Source organism: Vanacampus margaritifer, chromosome 15, assembly GCF_051991255.1.
Source record: "Vanacampus margaritifer isolate UIUO_Vmar chromosome 15, RoL_Vmar_1.0, whole genome shotgun sequence".
Lineage (NCBI taxonomy): Eukaryota > Metazoa > Chordata > Actinopteri > Syngnathiformes > Syngnathidae > Vanacampus > Vanacampus margaritifer.
In genome coordinates, this window is record NC_135446.1 from 16,342,133 (window position 1) to 16,360,770 (window position 18,638).

Below are 18,638 nucleotides of genomic sequence, written 5' to 3' on the forward strand. Positions count from 1 at the left end.
AAAACTGATCCTGCGCAGTCATTGTGACTTTTGAAGTTAAAGTTAACTCATTCACTGCCATTGACGGCTATAGACGTCAAAAATTCATTTGAACTATTTCTATTAGTTAAACATTTTTTTCCCACTTTTGTTAACATGAGTATGAAAACCTAGAAAAAAAATATTGTTTATTTAGAACAGATATAAAATTTGGGATTAATTGTGAGTTAACTATTAAAGTCATGCTATTAATTTTAATCGCTTGACGCCCCTAATTTTTAATAATCTTTAAAAAAAAAAAAAAAAAGTTTATTAAAAGAAATGTCTAGGTTTTCATACTCTTGTTAACAAAAGTGGGAAAAATATATAAAACTAATAGAAATAGTTCAAATTCATTTTTGACGTTTATAGGCGTCAATGGCAGTGAATGCGTTAATGGTACGTTCATGAGGCAGGAGCGCTGACTGGCGTCTTGTCTCCACAGTTTGTGGCGCAGCCCAACTGCCAGCAGCTGTTGGCCACCTTGTGGTACGACGGCTTCCCGGGCTGGAGGCGGCGCCACTGGGTGGTCAAGCTGGTCACCTGCTTCATCATCGGACTCCTGTTTCCGGTCTTCTCATTGGTAGGCGGGTGCGTGGTTTCCATTGGCTACGAGCTTGCGGCCAAATCTGTCGTGGCTTTGCTCTTTGACCTCGCGCAGATCTACCTGTTGGCTCCCAAAGGCGCGCTGGGACGCTTCATCAAGAAGCCCTTCATCAAGTTCATCTGTCACACGGCGTCCTACCTGACGTTCCTCTTCATGCTGCTGCTGGCCTCGCAGCACATCGCACGCACCAACCTGCACATGCAGGGGCCGCCGCCCACCATCGTGGAGTGGATGATTCTGCCGTGGGTGCTGGGTATGTGCGCCCGCCCCGTCTATTTGCTTGCAATGACTCGGCGGATATTTCGCATCAAGTACGGGCATTTGGCTGGAGGACAGCTGGATCGTTCTCAATCGTTCCACTTTGGGAACGGGGCAGGATGTGAACAAACAAATCGTGTCATCCAAAGTCATCTGGGATCGGCTCCAGCTCAAGCATGACCCTCGAGAGGGTACGGTTCGGAAAATGGGTGGATGTAGGAAGTTTACCAGCCGTGTGTGTTTTAGGATTCATCTGGGCAGAGATCAAAGAGATGTGGGACGGCGGCTTCACCGAGTACATCCATGACTGGTGGAACCTGATGGACTTTGCCATGAACTCCCTCTACCTGGCCACCATATCACTCAAAATAGTGGCTTATGTGAAGGTATGTGTGCCCGTTCCCATGATCCCTCCGTTGTTGACGGTATCGTCTAGGGTTGTCAGGTGATTCAAGTTCATAATCGTAATTAATCGCATGACTTCAAAAATTAACTCAGGATTAATCGCAAATTTAAAAATGAAATGTACAATTAAAAAGTTTTCATACTCATTGATACAGTTATTTTATAATAATTCATAAAATTTAGTGAAAATTAAAAAGATGTGCGTTACAGTACAAATCGAGTGTGATATTGATTTGTGTTGAGGTCATTTTTTCAGGCCACTGGATGGCATAATTGCATTTGTAAGACATTGGTGACAGCTCAGTGCATTTTTCTTTTCATATTAACTCATTCACTTGCAGCCATTTTCACTGAAGCAACCCCCTTCACTCCCAGCTGGTTTACTGGATTTTGACTGATTTTGCAAGGCCCATGGAATATTGTGTTCTATCGCTATAAAAACATGGAACCTACCAAAAGAAAAATTGGAGTCTCTTCTTTCATCAGGAAAAGTAAATTTCTATCTGTTTCCGTTTTGCAACAATTAGCATTAGAATATAGCTAAGTATCATCATTATTCACAAATCTGTTTAGAACTGTGGGGAAATTAGCTTGTTCGCCACATGGCCCTGGTTGATCTCTTATACTCTGCTGCCACCTGCTGGCCGTTTCTGTAATAACTACCATTACTTCAACCATTCTATGCAGCTGAGAGGCTGCATCAAAGCCTTCTGTATGCTCTAGCATAAATTAAAAAAAAACGTATAAATACGTCTTTTGGACACTTAAACATATAAAATAGAACCTATTTATGCGTTTTTGGGGAGCAAATGAGTTAAGAACTATTTAATCTTTAACATGAAGTAACTGGCGAAATTCTGCACATTTCTAAAATTGTAAAATACAACTTGACCCCAATCTCCACAAATATTATGATTATTATTCAATTTATTACTGCTAAATTTTGACGTGGACGTGTCTGCTGCGTTGCCACTGAAATTCCCCCAGTACAGGCTTTCCGATTAAGGGTTTAAAAAAAATGAGTGGCGTTAAAGGAACTTTAAATTAACTCAAAATGACCGCACTCATTTTGACGTATCGTATCGTCAAACTAGCTGATTGTCTGTTGACATACTTTGTATTGATGCGCTGCCTACAAGCAAACGAGATGTGGCTTATACGCATGCACGCACGCACACACACGCGCTCACCAGCCGCCGAGCCATCTGCAGCATCTGTGAGCCACCGATGGTGCCCGGCCATCCTCCCACACACACACACACACACACACACACACACACACACATACATAGCCTTGACACATATACTATATCACATGTACACACACATACACAGATATCACGGAAGTGGCAGTTGGCGCGTTCGACAGTATTTCACCTTTTGGCTACTTTTGATGGTGATATTTAAAGATCTTGTAAAATGAATTCGACTGAGACTGATCAGTTTGCCTTCGTTCCCGCCATTAGTTACCCCGGTATGCCTACACACTATCCCTTGGGATAAATGGCCGCTTTAAAGCGCCTCATGGTTTGCCATGAGTGCATGCACGCCATAGAGAGGGAGGCGGAATAGCTTGAAAGTCCGTTTTCTTAGTCGCCGGCTCTCCCGTCCTCCGCCAGTACAACTCGTCTCGGCCCAGGGAGGAGTGGGAGATGTGGCACCCGACGCTGATCGCAGAGGCGCTGTTCGCCATCGCCAACATCTTCAGCTCGCTGCGACTCATCTCGCTCTTCACCGCCAACTCGCACCTGGGGCCCCTGCAGATCTCGCTGGGGAGGATGCTGCTGGACATCCTCAAGTTTCTCTTCATCTACTGCCTGGTAAGCCAAGAAGCTTAAAAAATATGTTCCGTCCCTTTTGACGGTGACGGCAGCGCGTTCTCGACGCTTCGTCAAGCTAGAGGACATTACAGGCCTATTTCATTACAACCACAACTCATTAACCCGAACCCTCCAGGGAGCTCCTTCCCCCACTACACCAATCTGTTGGGCTGCATCAAGTCCAAAAATCAATCCTCAACTCAATTTACTATGAGGCGAACATGCAAAAGAGATGTTTTGGCATTTCCCTGCGCAGGTGCTGCTGGCGTTCGCCAACGGCCTGAACCAGCTGTACTTCTACTACGAGACCACGGCCTCGGAGGAGCCCAACAACTGCAAGGGCATCCGCTGCGAACGGCAGAACAACGCCTTCTCGACGTAAGTGGCGGAAGGTTCACGCGGTCAGTGGGCATGTGCGAAAAGCCACGTTCAAAGTCTTGGTCTCAATAATGTCTCGAAAATGTCTCGGTTCGGATCAGGCCCCACGGGTGTCAGATCACGCGTGATCCGCGGATTGGTTGGTGGAAAAAAACAAATAAACAAAGTCGGTACCATTCTGACATGTCAATGAAGCTGAAACACATTCAACGTAATGCGCTAAAGCCTAACTTCAAAATAAAGTTGATCAAATACAGTCCTACATTGACGGCAATGCAAATAGCCTCAGTAGACTTTTACTTTGAAGTTGGCCTACGTCGCGGCGGGATGGCTAGCTTGACTTCCGTTTTAGATGTTTCTTTATCGTAGTTGCCGCCGACATCAACACAACGCTATCCCAAACTCATGTTCACTTGCTAATTTAGGACACTAAGAAACCGCCAATTAACTCATTCACTGCCATTGACGGCTATAGACGTTAAAAATTCATTTAAACTATTTCTATAAGTTTCACATTTTTTTCAACTTTTGTTAACAAGAGTATGAAAACCTAGAAAAAAATATATTGTATATTTAGAACAGATATTAAATGTGTGATTAAACGTGGGTTAACTAGTGAAGTCATGTGAATAATTACAATTAAAAATTGTAATCGCCTGATGCCCCTAATTAAAAAAAAGAAGAAGAAAAGATTATTAAAAATTAGGGGGATCAGGCAATTAATTTTTTTTTATTGTAATTAATTGCATGACTTCAATAGTTAACTCACGATCAATCACAAATGTTGTATCTGTTGTAAATGTACAATAAAAAAAAATCTAGGTTTTCATACTCTTGTTAACAAAAGTAGAAAAATGTTAAACTAATAGAAGTAGTTCAAATGAATTTTTGACGTCTATAGCCGTCAATGGCAGTGAATGAGTTAATTACGCCGTCATTGTATGATACGGCGGAAGTCTCCGACGTAAGTGGCTAGCGGCTAGCCGTTAGCATTAGCAACGAGTGTCTGGCTGGTAGCTGCAAATGAGTTTGACCGCTGGTACTTGGCTTACTTGAATTCTTTTTCAATATTCTGGACAAATTCTACTTTGTAATTCACTTTTCATGTTAAAATGAAGGGAATGTGCCTCAAATTGCACGTTGAGGTCTTTTCACTATTAAAAAAAAAATACGATAAATAGACCTTTGTCTTCATTCATTTTATAAAACACTTTCAAGATTCAACTCAAAATGTCAAACTTTTAGATTATAGGAACACAATTTACAGCCATTAATACACATGGACCATGTAAAAAATAAGAATGTTTCTGCCTCATATTGCACTTAAAGTTGTGTTCCTAAATCCTAAACGGCTATATTAGACATATTTAATGTATTTATTTATTTTTAATGGGGAAAAAACATTTTTACAAAGTGAATGAAGACACTAAATCCTAAACGGCTCTATTAGACATTTTACATTTATTTATTTAATTTTTAATTTTATGAAAAAGGCTTTTTACAATATATACTGTATATATATATATATATATATATATATATATATATATATATATATTTTTTTTTTTTTTTTGATCCGAAAAACGATCCAATCCGTGACTCAAATCCGTGACTCAAATCCGTGATCCGATCCAAACCGTGACTTGTGTGATCCGCTGTACCACTAGTCTCGGTTGGTGTGATCTTCCTTCATCTGCTGCACGTCTGCAGACATCCGAATCTCAATAAGCACGCCGGTCGCCGGCAACCGGAGCGATGGCGGCCCCGAGGGCTGCGTCAACATTTGTTTACAATGCATGCGTATGTGAGGGGAGAGCAGAAAAGTAAAGCCTGCCTCGATTTAGTGAAGACAACAATTCCCATTGCTTGAAGAGCATCCCTTTTGTTATTGTTTGCCGTGCGAACGCGAGAGCGTTTTGCACTTCCTGGTTTGGCGTTCAGGTGCGCAACGGCCCCCGCGTCTCAGCTGTCCATCACGCCGTCCTGCTGGCATGAATGTGTTTGGAGTGTTTGACACGGTGATGCAACGCGTCTGCGTGAGTCGCAGCATGAGGAGGCGTGAAAACAACTGGCTCCGGAACACCTCCGCCATGACTGACAGATGACGCCGCCGCCGCCGCCACCGCCGCCGCCAGAACCGCGCTTGGCTCGGTCGCCTGATGAGGACAATACGAGCTTCATCATCGCGTCGCTTCCATTTCACAATAATGACGACGTGGCGGTGTCACGCTCGCTTGCCTCTTTCATAGCCAGTCGACTCCCCTCCTCATTTACACTCTCACCGGTTGCAAATACACACACATGCGCGAGCTGCCATGAGAATAAATGTCGCTGTTGAATATTTGATGGCGCACAAATATAAGCACCCGCAGGCCTACGCTCGCTCGCTCGCTCCAAGACGAGGCCGAGCGCCGCCACCAATTGTGGCTTCATCAAACATTCAACGATCCGCCGTCCTCGCTGGGCGGAGGAGGCGACCGGAAGTGATAGACGAGCCAGTGATGTGGATCAAAGTCTCGTTCTGTCCAACACCTTCGCCCCAGACTTTTTTGGTCGTCAGAGTCTCTTCAGTCTGAGGAATCTCCAAATTCAGAATAAACTCAGGAGTCCGGCAAAGTGGACCGACTTTTACCCGGCAGTAAATCACATATATCCTCATAACCTTGTTAAAGAAAAAAAAATGACAATAGGATGTTCTATGCAGCCCTACTAGTCTAAATATGGTATGATTTTCAACAGTAAGAAAAAAACATTTTGTCCACAATTACAATTAAGTACAATTAATACCTTCAATTTAAAAACACATTTTCCCACTTGCTGTCAACTGAAGAAGACATCACCTGTGCTGAGGAAAAAGGTAACGACCAATCACGGATCACCAGTTTTGGTCAGCAAACTTATGCCATGATTGGTCGTTACCTGTTTCCACAGCACAGGTGATGTCATCTTCAGTCGACAGCGAGAGGCAAAATGAGTTTTTAAAGGTATTGATTGGTCATGAAAAAATAATGAAGTTATCACATTTATTATAGACAAAATGTTATCTTTTTTTACTGTTGAAAAGTATCCCTTTAAGCAGGAAAATCCAGCCGTTTTTATCCATCTCAGGGGGCGGCCATTTTGCCACTTGCTTTCGTCAGAAGATGACATCAATGTTGCTCAGGGAACAACAAATCACAGCACAGCCTCAGAAAACAGGTGAGCTGTGATTGGCCGTTGCCTGAGCCCTGAGCAACAGTGATGTCATCTTCAGTCGACAAGCAAGTGGCAAAATGGCCGCCCCCTGAGATGGATTAAAAAACGGCTGGATTTGGCCTCATAACTAATCAGAATGTCATGTTTAGACTAGTGAGGTCACATATAACATATTAATGTCAAAAAATGTTTTTAGGTTGACTTCCATTTTAACGCATTCATTGCCATTGACGGCTATAGACGTCAAAAATTCAGTTGAACTATTTCTATTTGTTAACAAGAGTATGAAAACCTAGGAAAAAAATTATTGTACATTTAGAACAGATATAAAATTTGTGATTAATCGTGAGTTAACTATTAAAGTCATGCGATTAATTACAATAAAAAAAAATAATCGCCTGCCGCCCCTAATTTTTAAGAATCTTTCTTAAAAAAAAAAAAAAAAAAAATGTCTAGGTTTTCATACTCTTGTTAACAAAAGTGGAAAAGAATATTAAACTAATAGAAATTGTTCAAATGAATTTTTGACGTCAATGGCAGTGAATGAGTTAATAACGGTGTCTGAACAGAAGTGATCGTTTTTTTTTTTGTCTGTCCCAAAAAAAATCTTAAGCTATCTTTTCTCGGTGTCCATCTCCAGGCTCTTTGAGACTCTGCAGTCGCTCTTCTGGTCGATATTCGGCCTGCTCAACCTCTACGTCACCAACGTGAAGGCCCGCCACGAGTTCACCGAGTTCGTGGGAGCCACCATGTTCGGGACGTACAACGTGATCTCGCTCGTGGTTCTCCTCAACATGCTCATCGCCATGATGAACAACTCATACCAGCTCATCGCCGTGAGTTAAAAAAATAATAATATATTAACTCAGCGTGCGAATATGATGCATTTCAGCACGTCGTCTCCCATCAGGACCACGCCGACATCGAGTGGAAGTTCGCCCGCACCAAGCTGTGGATGAGCTACTTTGACGAAGGAGGAACGCTGCCGCCTCCGTTCAACATCGTCCCCAGCCCCAAGTCCATCTGGTACCTGCTCATGTGGCTCCACAACAAGCTGTGCGGCCGGGGCCAGCCCCCCGGGGAGGACCCGCACAAGTGCGAGAACCTGCGAGAGTTCACGGTGAGCGGACCCAAACGCCTCGCCAGAACGAGAGGACGCCATTGGCCATCAGCTCGTCCGGAGGAGAGTTAAACACGTCCCAATGAACACGTTTTACAGTCTGCTCACCCCCCCCCCCCCCCACCACCACCACCACCACCACCCCCCCTTCCTCACACAGGCATGTTCATTTCATCTGAAGTCAGCTGAGTTATATAAGCCAAGCAGCCCACATAAGTTCACAGAGCACTGCAGAGATCTGATTGTGAGAGTGTGTGTGTGTTTTCAGCTGTGTTCTTGCGTTTCTAAATCCAATCCATCCATGCATGCAAGAACTGCTGTAGAGGCTGCAGCTGTAAATGTAACAAACAGCAATCCCTGATTTATTTACTCCCCCCCCCCCTTATTCTCTCTCTGTAGGAGCGACATGCCGACAGTCTGATACAGAACCAGCATTACCAGGTGTGTAACACGGGCTTCATTTAAAACTCTTTGACTGCCAAAAACGTTAAATAACGTTTAGTAAAATCCTATGGAGGAGTGCCAAAGACGTTAAAAGACGTTTTTTTTTCAAAACAGAGGTGTTCCTAACCATTTTCTATTGTTGATTACTGAAAAACGGAATAAGGTAGAAACAAACATTTTTTTCTGATGAAAGATGAGAGTCCAATCTTTCATTTGGTGGTATGTGTGTTTCCATAGTCCAAACACATCATTTTCTGTGGACCTTGAAAGATCAGTCAAAATGCTTAAATTGGCTGGCACCCACGGCATCCCTTTTCTGAAAATGTCTGGCAGTCAAAGACTTAACTACACCACCCCCCCCCCCCCCCCGAAAAAAAAGAGAAATGTAACATTGGGTTCGGCGGCGTCGGGCTCGCTCTGATGGATTCTCGCGGGAATGTGCTCAGCAAACGAAGCGCGTCGCCCCACACGTCGGCTCCCGAGCAAGCAGTACTTTGTCATTGGCGCTGGCGGCGGCTGCTTTGAAATGCGGCCACGTTGTCAAGGACTCCTTGGCTGGTGCCCGACGAGCGCGTGGCGACGCATCCTGGCAGAGGCGGAGAGTGACAGCTCGCCCCGGCGTGCCGCTTGGCCGCCGCAGGTGTCGGTTGTGGGAGGACGCCGGGCGAGCGGCGAATCTCTCGCCGGGGTCGGCGTTGGCTTTTTCCTCCCACTTGGTACCAAATCCTGGCGAGATGTTTTACACGGTGGGGGGGGGGGGGTCAATCATGGGACATGTGACGCCACGAGTGGCTTCTGTCATCGAACACTTAACGCGTGATTTTCAACAGGAAGTGATCCGAAGCCTGGTGAAGAGATACGTGGCCGCCATGATTCGCAGCGCCAAAACGGACGAGGGCCTGACGGAGGAGAACTTTAAGGTATGTTGACAGACTGCTTCGTTCAAATAAATGATCTTCTCTGTCCAGATTCTGGACACCTCAAAAGGAATGTCCCTTCTTTTTGAGACACAAACTGTCCTGTTCCAATACTTTTGTAGGGGTTGTGCTCCTCATCATGATCATCATTATTAGGGCTGGGTTTAAACAAAAAAAAAAATCGAATAATCAATATCGAATTGATTTTCCTTTTCGAGCCTGCTATTGATTCATAAAACCATGAATCAATTATTTTAATATCTCCTTTTTCTCATAAATTCCGCAAAATTTTATATGGAATTTGTTTGTGGAGTCTTTAATCATGCCGTTGATTTTAAGAAGAATTGATGTTCCATAAAAAATCGAATTGAAGCGGATCGAATCACAAGGCATCCCAGCCCTAATCACCATAGCCGTCATGATATTTGTGCGTACCCCCAGGAGCTGAAGCAGGACATCTCCAGTTTCCGCTACGAGGTCCTGGACCTCTTGGGCAACCGGCGTCCTCCTCGCCGACACTACTCGTCCTCCAGCGACATGGCGCGAGACGACGGCGGCGTGGCCTCGGAGGACGACAGCGAGCCGGGCGACACCGGCCAGAGGTCAAAGGGCGTGACCTTCACTGTGCCGCTGGAGGAGGAGGACCGCCAGCCGGCGCCCGCGCTCGGCGTCTCCGCCTTGGTGCGCTCCATTTCCGGGATGAGCCGGGTCGAGCACGAGGGCGAGGTGGGGGAGGAGGAAGGCGTGAGTTGGGGGGAGGAGGGGGAGGAGAAACCAAAGAGCAACGGGTTGAAGACGACGGCGGTCCCGCCTTCCGCCACCAGCGCCCTACCCTCGCCGTCGCCTTCGTCGTCGTCCTTCTCCTCCTCGCTCTCCACCTCGCTGGCTCGCACCAGGAGCCGCCTGCAGCGTTTGTCGGCGCCGGCGGCCAAGGCGGACTCCTTCAAGCGCCTCTCTTTCCTCTTCTCCCGCTCCAAGCGCTCGGCCCTGCCCCTGCAATCCCCGCCCTCGTACACCATCTCCGACGGGCTGCTCCTCCCGCGGGGGGGCCGCTCGGACTTGGGACTGGACCGGGTTACCAGAAGCGAGACCCGCTTGAACGAGGTGGGCCGCTCTGTGGACGCCAACAGCTCCTCCTTCTCGCCACGGAGAACAAACGGACGCGACGCGCTCCTGACGCTGCCCCCGCCCCCCCCTTGTCCCTGCCAGTCGCTGCACTGCGCGTCCAACATGTCCGAGTCCAGCTCGCGCCTCTTAGACTCCAGCGAGGACGTTTTCCAAGGCGGCGGCGTGGAGGCGGCGGGTGGTGGCGGGGTGATGATGATGATGGGCGGGTGGGTCGGACCCTGCGATGATGTCATCGAGGACAGCTGCGAGGTCATCGAGGACTCGGTCAGCACGCAACTATAGAAGCACGTTTGGCTGGTCTGACTTTTTGTTTGTGGCACAGGGATGAAGTCCAACAGCCGAGGCTGGATTTACACTGCGGGTCCGAGTGGCCAGTCTCTATTTATTACCCAAATCCCGTCTTTCTATTTACCAGTGACGCATACCCCACATCACTGTGTTTACAATTACGGAACACACGAAGCAACCCGCATGCGCACACCTGACATGCACGTTAACGCCTACACGATGTCTCACCTGGAATGTACAGAACATATTTACATCATAATCCATGTTCTATACAGCTCTAATGTACATCCTATTTAATAATCTATGCTTTGGCTGTAGTTTTAACAGCGAGTGTTTTTTAACGCGATTGTTTGTGGATTTCAATGACGGTAGATCCGATCGTTCGCCGCCATTGGCAGATATCACAGAAGATTGATTTGATGACATCTGATTCCATACATTTTTTTTTTTTCCCTTTCATGCCCACTTGGAAGCCAAATCGCTCGAACCATGTTGTGTAAGTCCAAGCTTTGCGAATAGCCGCCATTTTGCCATTGGGGGGAAAAAAAACAAAAAAACATGAGCTAGCTCTGTCGTCATCCGTGTCAGGTAATCCAAAAAAAAAAAAAAAAGACACAGGTGAGACGTTCTGGGTTCAAGCCTCGGCTCCAGTTACATTTGTGGAGTTTGCATGTTCTCCGCAAGTTTGCGAAGGTTTTTTTCCCAGCATGTTAGCTTCACTGAAGATGCTAAATTGTCCAACTAGTCCAAGGTATCAACTGAAGACAATCCCAATGGAAAATGTCTTGTTTGAAAGTGAGGCCTTTGTCCCCCCCAAGAGCAATTTCAGACGTCCCACCAACTTCCTCCATCAACATATAAATGCACGCGCTCGCTGAAACAAGCTCATTCCATCATAAGCGAAATCGCCAATCATCCTCCTCTGCCTTCTTCTTTTGGCTTCCTCGTGTTTCACTTTGCAATAACAAACTGCGTTCTACACACGAAATAGCTTTTTCTAGGAACGTGCGCCATGGTTGTCGGAAGTCAACGAGCATCTTTGTGAGCAGCACAAAGTGGACAAAGTTAACGTCAAGGAGGACGAGAGAAGCCACGGGATGACAAGGACGAGGCCGTTTTCCCTTTAACCACTTACGCGGCCTGTTTTTAACGCTCGGGAACGGAAGTACCAGGACTGGTTTGAACGTAGCCTGAAGAGACAAAACTAAAAAGGACAAAAGGGAACCCCCCCAACAACACTGCTGTGATAACCTGCACCCCCTTTCCCCTCTCTTTCTGCACCCACCAGGGCCAAGGAACGACATTCTACCCCAATAACATTTATACTAGTAATAATTACACTAATAATAATAATAATATTAATAAGGATTACTCTGGTTTGTCTTTTGCTTCTTTTTGAGTTGCCTCCAAGATTGCGGCTCCTCGTTCAGTTCTTCCTTGACTTTGTCCCACTTGGAGCTGCTCAATAAATCGACCTTGTTGGACTTGTACAGGAAGTGGCAGCGTGGGCGGTGCGAGTGTCGGTGGCGACTGTTTTTTTTTTTTTTTTTTTTACCGCCGGCAACCAATCAAAAACTGTACGGGTCAACGTTACTCTTATTGAAATGTTTCCACCAGGCAGGCAGCATGGACAGAAGTTTGAACACAACACAAAAACACACACACGGAAGTAGCTTCTATCTAAAATTATTTGCGCCTGCCATTTAAAACCAGAACCGGTCTAAGGATTAAGCGAACTACAGCGGTGTCTTGAGATACAAGTGAAGCAACTTTCAAGTTTAAGATATGAGCGCTGCGAGCAGTTCTTCAAAAAAAAAAAAAAAATGCCGTGAAACTGTTTAATATCACTGCGAAGTTTATGGTAATAAAGTGAGGGGAGGAGTTTCATTTCGACATGCCGTAGCCTTGTCTGGCATAAAAGTAGTGCTTTGCTGCCATCTTGTGGCATTTAAAGGCAATTATAAACCTTTTAAGGGGCTGTTGGCACGAATTAAAATCCTAAATCCTATACTGTAAGTGTAACACTTCCCAAAAGTCAAACCACCCAAAAATGTGTGCCGTAACCACGGCGACCTCGTCACAGCTCAACCGGACGCCGCCGAGCGGTTTTGGGGGTGCTCGGCTAAGTGTGCTCCGCGTGTTTATTAATTGGCTCACTCACGTGGTGCCGCTCTGCGTTGCCATGGCGACCGGAGCGGGCGTTTTTGGTTTGATGATCAATCGCACCTTGCCAATCGTCGTAACGGGCGGCGGCGAGCGGCGTGTCCTCTTTCCCCCCCCTGCCAATGAGACATAAATACACTTATTGACGAGTATTGATCACGTGTAAAAGCTCCTTTGATTGGTGAACGCGCACGCAAAGTTGAGAATCAATCATTCTGATGGATCAATATCAGTAATGGCTGACTAATTCCCTGATGCCTGCGCATGTGTGTGTGTGTGTCGTCTCATCTGCCTCCCGAGACGAGACAAATTTCCTTTAGTGACACAACACACACACACACACAGCAGCGTCTCTTGAGGGAGCGGTTTCATCATGTTTTATTCACACAAACACACATGTGCCCACTCTCTATCACACACAGGCACACACACACACACACACACACACACACAGAGGACACTATACTGACTTTCGCTAGAAGATTTATGTTCCTACAACAGAAGGAAAAACAAGGACAAACTCACAGGGGGCACTAAGCACCAAAATATGTGTGTGTGTGCGTTTGTGTACTACTAATTATAGCAGTCAAATATTAACATCAAAATATATGTGTGGCATTTAAATAGCACCCCAACTCCAACCCCACCGAGGACCAAACATGGCGCTACAGGTGTCAAACAATTTTTGTCCGACAGTCACAGAGAAGCTCACACACACACACACACACAGATGTCAGGTCCCCCCCCCCTCCCCTTCTAGCTTTAAAACAGAGAGAGAAAAATATATCTTTTTCCACGTGAATGAATGTCTGATTGTTATTTTTCTAGAAGCAGACAGCTGGCGCACGTTGTTGACTCTTTAATAAAGGCATCCTTACTAAAGTGCTTGCTTTTGTCCCCATCTGCTAATTTTTTCCATTTGTTTCAATGAGTAGACCCCTTCAGCCGTTCACTTGCTAGCTTAATGCTAACGCTAAATAGCATCTGTATCTCTTTTACATTTCTTCACTTCTAATTACGTCAGTCCAGTGTACAGAGCAGGCCCACAAAAAAATATTTAAAGAAGATCAACAAAACGTTTTTTTTTTTTTTTTTTTTAAACCGTTTCTCTCCGCAATCCGGTACCAAATGTCCCACAGACCAGCTAGCTAACTCGCTAGCATAACCAAATCAAACGTCCCCCCCCCCCTCCCCGCGCACAATGTACACACGCAACATAACACGACGTGCTAGCAATCTTAACCCCACGTTGTGCAACTGTTGAAAGCTCTTTTTTTGCTGCGTCTACAACACGTGCGTGTGATGCTCGTATTGCCGAGAGAGAGACATGAGAGTTTTTCGCACAAAGCTCTTGTGTGGGCCGCGCTGCTGAATAGGAACCAGCTCTCATCTTTTCTCTCTCTCGCGCGCCGCATCGAGCTCCCCTCCACCGACTCAGTGTCAACTTGTGCTATGAGACACACGCTCATCTGCCAGGATGTGTGTGTGTTTGTATGTGCGTGTGCGCCGACGTACGTCACCGGGAGCCGGCTGTCCTTTTGGCAAGCGCCTCTTTAAAAAAAAACAAAAAAAAAAAACGGCAGAACAGTCACTATTGTCTCCCATGGCAAAAAAAAGACCAACTGAAGCGAAGTACGGTCGCCTTTCCCTGTAACGTGGTTCACTTTCTCCGGTCGAGGATTCCTTCATCGAAATATCAGATTTTATAGCACTTTTTTTTTGCTATATCGCAAGATTTTGCAAAGTGATGCAATAAGTGTGAGACAGAAGGAAAGAGTCCATAGAATACAATTCAAAATGTGGGGATCATTTTAGGCCCCAAAAAAAAGAAGATAATGTAAGATAACGGCAATGTCTATGATAAAGTAAACATTGCTAGCTAATTGAACGTACTAGTAAGAATGAATTGAACAAAACAGGTCACAAGCACTTTCAACCACTAGCTGCGCAGTCACAACTGAGGCGGGGGCACTCGACAAGCAAAGTGGCTCACGCTTATTCAGCTAACAGCCAGCTGTACACGCTCCTTCACTGACACTCATGCCATTCAAAAGTCACAGATACTACAGTCTAGAATGTGAGGATAGTGGATAATGTAATAATAGATGCGCCTCACATGCATACTTTGTATTGGAATTATCCATATTGCTTTCAAATATAGATTCATAATAAAATAATCTTTGGTTGCTACTTTTCAACTATTGTGTGCTGTGTGCTATAATTTTCCTCCATGGATCTTCTCATAAAGAGTCCAGACCAACAACTATACATGTTAATCAATGCCACATAGGACCACACACTTCCTGAACAGACAAAAATGCTATTTTAAATATAGACAAAATACATGTTAAAAACAAAAAAAAATGCTCACAATACATTTCATTTTCGAATTGATTTTTCAATGCATATACAAAAGATCCACTTTCCTAACACAACAACAAACAGCAAAATAACCACATAATGTAACTTTTTTTTTTTCGGTGCAAAGGGCTCTCTTGCGTAACGGATCGAGCTTCTTGTGGTATGTCTGAGTGGTTAGGGAAATAAAATGGAATCATAAGGTTCCAAACTCACCTCAATGTTGGTTCAAGGGTCCCCACTGGCGTTCATCACGTTTGAAACGCATTGACATTTTTTTCTGTGTCGATGGCGCCCTCCTGTGGAAAAAAATAAGTAATTTGTTATAACTTGTGCGCACCGCACCACGGTAGCTGGCGTCCAGAAATACAGTACCGCTTCCTGTGTGTGTTCCATCCTCATTGGTCGAGCTGATGCCACTTCTTCCTATCTGATTGGTGGATGATGAGCCGAATGCGGAAGTGGGCCCAGATATGATGCGCTATCGAAAGGAGGATAAAACGAGCCGTTTGTAAACTTTAAAAAGGACAAAACGAGCATCTCGGTCGGCCAGAGTACAACAAAGTCGGGCGGGATGACTTTAGTGGCTCCTTTCTGGCTTTTGGTGACCGTCGCTGCGGCTGGAACGGCGGTGAAGAATGACGGGGACGACGAGTGGGTTCATCTGCCGGACAATTGTGAAGGTAATTGACCAGTAACAACCCACTTCAACTAACTGGAAACAGTAGATAATATATTAATTATAATCAACACGTATCGCATGCACCAATATCTACCAGTGACGGTCTGAATTATGCATTGAAACGCAAGCATTTGGCAAAGAAATTTATGGGAGACATACATTGATTTTTATTTTAAAAATTTAATACAATTACAAATACTTTTAAATTGAATGTTTTCTAACGTTAATATTTAAAATGTGTTTGAAAATATATAGTAATGTATTTTATTTTCAGTGTGCAAGTTTGTCAGTATCGAGATGAAGTCCGCGTTCGACGAAACGGGGAAGACCAAGGAAGTCATAGACCGCAACTACCGCTTCATTGACAGCAAGGGAGCTCCGCCCATTAAATATGTCAAGTCGTAAGTGTGTGGCACTGCGCGGCGTTTGTGCAAATTACATTGCTACACTGTGCATCAAATCATCTTTTCAAGCCTGCCTTTCTGTCCTTTTGTCTGTCCACAGTGACCTGCGCTTCATCGAGGTGGTGGAGAACGTGTGTCAGAGACTTCTGGAGTACAACCTGCACAAAGAGAGAAGCGGCAGCAATCGCTTCGCCAAGGTTAGTTGGCGCTTCTGAAAGAAGCTTTGCCCGTTTATCCGCTCCGTCTAAGAGTTTGCGCTTCTAGGGCATGTCCGAGACCTTCTCCACCCTTCACGGCTTGGTCAATAAAGGTGTCAACGTGGTCATGGACATTCCATACGAGCTGTGGAACGAGACGTCAGCAGAAGTGTCAGACCTCAAGAAGCGGGTAAATGTGTGCATGGGGAATCGATAAAAGCTCACTTGGAACAAAACAAACACATAAGTCAAGGTCCCATTGTGTTTTTAACGTGTGTGTGTTTCAGTGCGACGTGTTGGTGGAGCAGTATGAAGACGTAATTGAAGACTGGTACAAAGGCAGCCAGGAAGAAGACTTGACCACTTACCTGTGTGAGAAGCATGTGCTGAAAGGAAAGGACACAGGTGTAACATACATACACACACACACACACACACACACACACACACACACACACACACACACGGGCAATGATGACAGCTATGCCCCACTGAGGTTGCTGACCACTGTGCGTTCTTTACCCAGCCTGCTTGAAGGAGGAGTGGGCATCCAAAAAGAAGGGAGACCAGGCGGCCATTGCACAAGATAAGAACAACAAGAAGAAGAAAAGCGACGGAGTTGACAGCAAGCAGAAAAAGGAGAAGAAAGTGAAGAAGAAGAAGGCAGAGAGGACGGGGGGTGTCCAGCCTCAGGTGTCTCTATCTGAAGCCAAGACTGAGCTGTGAGAACTTTGGCTACAATGAAGAAACAATTCTCCTACACGGTATTTTAGTTTTAATGTCATGTGTGAGTCTATAAGCTGCTATTTAAGGTGCATGTGTGCGTGTATTTCCTGTTTTTGTGGGGGGGAAATGCGCTTGATTGTGCGGCATTCCTGTCTGTGAATAAAGTTTTATAAATATATATATATATATATATATGAATCATTCACCATCACTAATGAACCCACCTCAGAAAGGGGCATGTGAGAGAGAATATTAATTTACAGTATTTATTTGCAGTATTATTACCTCTTACGTCCTTAAAATACAATCGAAATTGTTAGAATACAATCTTCATGTATTCCTTAACATCTGTTTTCGCTCTGGTTATCACACTTCTCCACAAAAGATGCTAAACATGTTTGCTTCAAAATGTTCGTCATTCCAACGTTTACTCTAAAACTGACGGCAAATTTAAAAGAAACTAAAAACATGTAAAACCAAACCACATAATTTCGTCTTAACTAACGTCCGCTAGCTTAACGCTAACAGATTGGCAAAAATAATATTACCCTAAATTGATTGTAATGTCAACATTTTACCTCTGGAGGGAGCCAGAGCTAAACAAGAATAATCCTGGGACATTGTAATGTAATGTCAGTTTATCACCACTGGAGGGAGCCACAGTTTTGCTTTAAAGGCTTAGTGCCAAGTGAACAGTTTTACGTTTCGTACCTTTACACTTTTCATTTGGTACCTGGGCCTTTAGTGGTGACTTGTCCAATTAAACCCACCTCTATCCCGTTAAAATGATGCAAACCATCCCTACTAAAACAAAAGCACAATACAGTAAACAAACATCCAACTGTACCACAACCATCTTGAGCAGTTCGCCATTTGTGTAATAAAATGACAAAAAGATATTCAAAATATGCTCACATAAAAAATCTCACCCTGGCTATTGTGTTCAAATCAGGCATCCGCCTCGAGGAGCGAGTCCCGGATATGTTTAAGGCGAGCGCAATGAAGACAAACGACAAAGCCAAACGTCCGCAGCACTTGATGCCGCGTCATCCATTTTGTTTTGCTGGCGAAACCGCAGGTGAGAGGTGACCTCGCGTTTTGCGAACGGGACCCGCCCGTTAAGCGCGTCACCTCCATCCATCTCGGTTGTCCACGCCGCACCTGCCAAAAGACACTTTGACCCGTCCAAACTTCCCCAAAGAGAGAAAAAAATAAAGTTGAAACAATATTAGCTATAGAATAGCAGCAACTTAACTTTGCGTTGTTGTTGTTTTTTGCTAAGCCTGTGATTAAAGCGGTATTCCAATGTTAATGCTTTAGATTTGAACTGTAATTGGCTAGATTAATTTGATCGCAAATGTCAACAAATGGTGAATTATTGTGCGAGATTAGAGTCATTCCATCATTTACCTGCACAATTTTGAATCAAGGTGAAAAAACTGAAATTCCGGGAAGGTATTTACGTTTGTTGAAGATTACTGTCAAAACTAAAAATAAAACATGTTCTGTATTTAAAACAAACCATTTTTG

At 44.8% G+C, this 18,638-nt stretch overlaps 2 protein-coding genes across 3 annotated transcripts in view; both read left to right on the forward strand.

Annotated features, from left to right (window-relative positions):
- Positions 1-13,626, forward strand: part of trpc5a (transient receptor potential cation channel, subfamily C, member 5a) — a 37,857-nt gene extending 24,231 nt beyond the window's left edge. The window contains exons 8-17 of one of the 2 annotated variants that reach the window (XM_077543834.1): positions 464-601; positions 680-878; positions 1,130-1,269; positions 2,908-3,108; positions 3,365-3,486; positions 7,322-7,517; positions 7,592-7,862; positions 8,199-8,242; positions 9,076-9,165; positions 9,604-13,626. In XM_077543834.1, the coding sequence (XP_077399960.1) occupies positions 464-601; positions 680-878; positions 1,130-1,269; positions 2,908-3,108; positions 3,365-3,486; positions 7,322-7,517; positions 7,592-7,862; positions 8,199-8,242; positions 9,076-9,165; positions 9,604-10,572 (2,370 nt within the window). In that variant the 3' untranslated portion in view covers positions 10,573-13,626. The remainder of the gene's footprint in view (positions 1-463; positions 602-679; positions 879-1,129; positions 1,270-2,907; positions 3,109-3,364; positions 3,487-7,321; positions 7,518-7,591; positions 7,863-8,198; positions 8,243-9,075; positions 9,166-9,603) is intronic. The other variant, XM_077543835.1, reaches the window with a different exon arrangement.
- A 1,883-nt stretch (positions 13,627-15,509) lies between these two features.
- Positions 15,510-17,292, forward strand: cnpy3 (canopy FGF signaling regulator 3). Its single transcript, XM_077543836.1, has 6 exons — positions 15,510-15,782; positions 16,056-16,182; positions 16,286-16,382; positions 16,450-16,572; positions 16,670-16,787; positions 16,909-17,292. The coding sequence occupies exons 1-6, from the start codon at positions 15,674-15,676 to the stop codon at positions 17,106-17,108; spliced, it is 774 nt and encodes a 257-aa protein (XP_077399962.1). The 5' UTR covers positions 15,510-15,673; the 3' UTR covers positions 17,109-17,292.
- Positions 17,293-18,638: the final 1,346 nt, after the last annotated feature.

Bases quoted from the DNA above. Each gene is read 5' to 3' on its own strand.
- cnpy3 (XM_077543836.1), top strand. From the start codon at position 15,674: ATGACTTTAGTGGCTCCTTTCTGGCTTTTGGTGACCGTCGCTGCGGCT. The intron at 16,383-16,449 runs GTTAGTTGGCGC...TTGCGCTTCTAG, and splicing joins GCAGCAATCGCTTCGCCAAG to GGCATGTCCGAGACCTTCTC. The intron at 16,573-16,669 runs GTAAATGTGTGC...TGTGTGTTTCAG, and splicing joins TGTCAGACCTCAAGAAGCGG to TGCGACGTGTTGGTGGAGCA.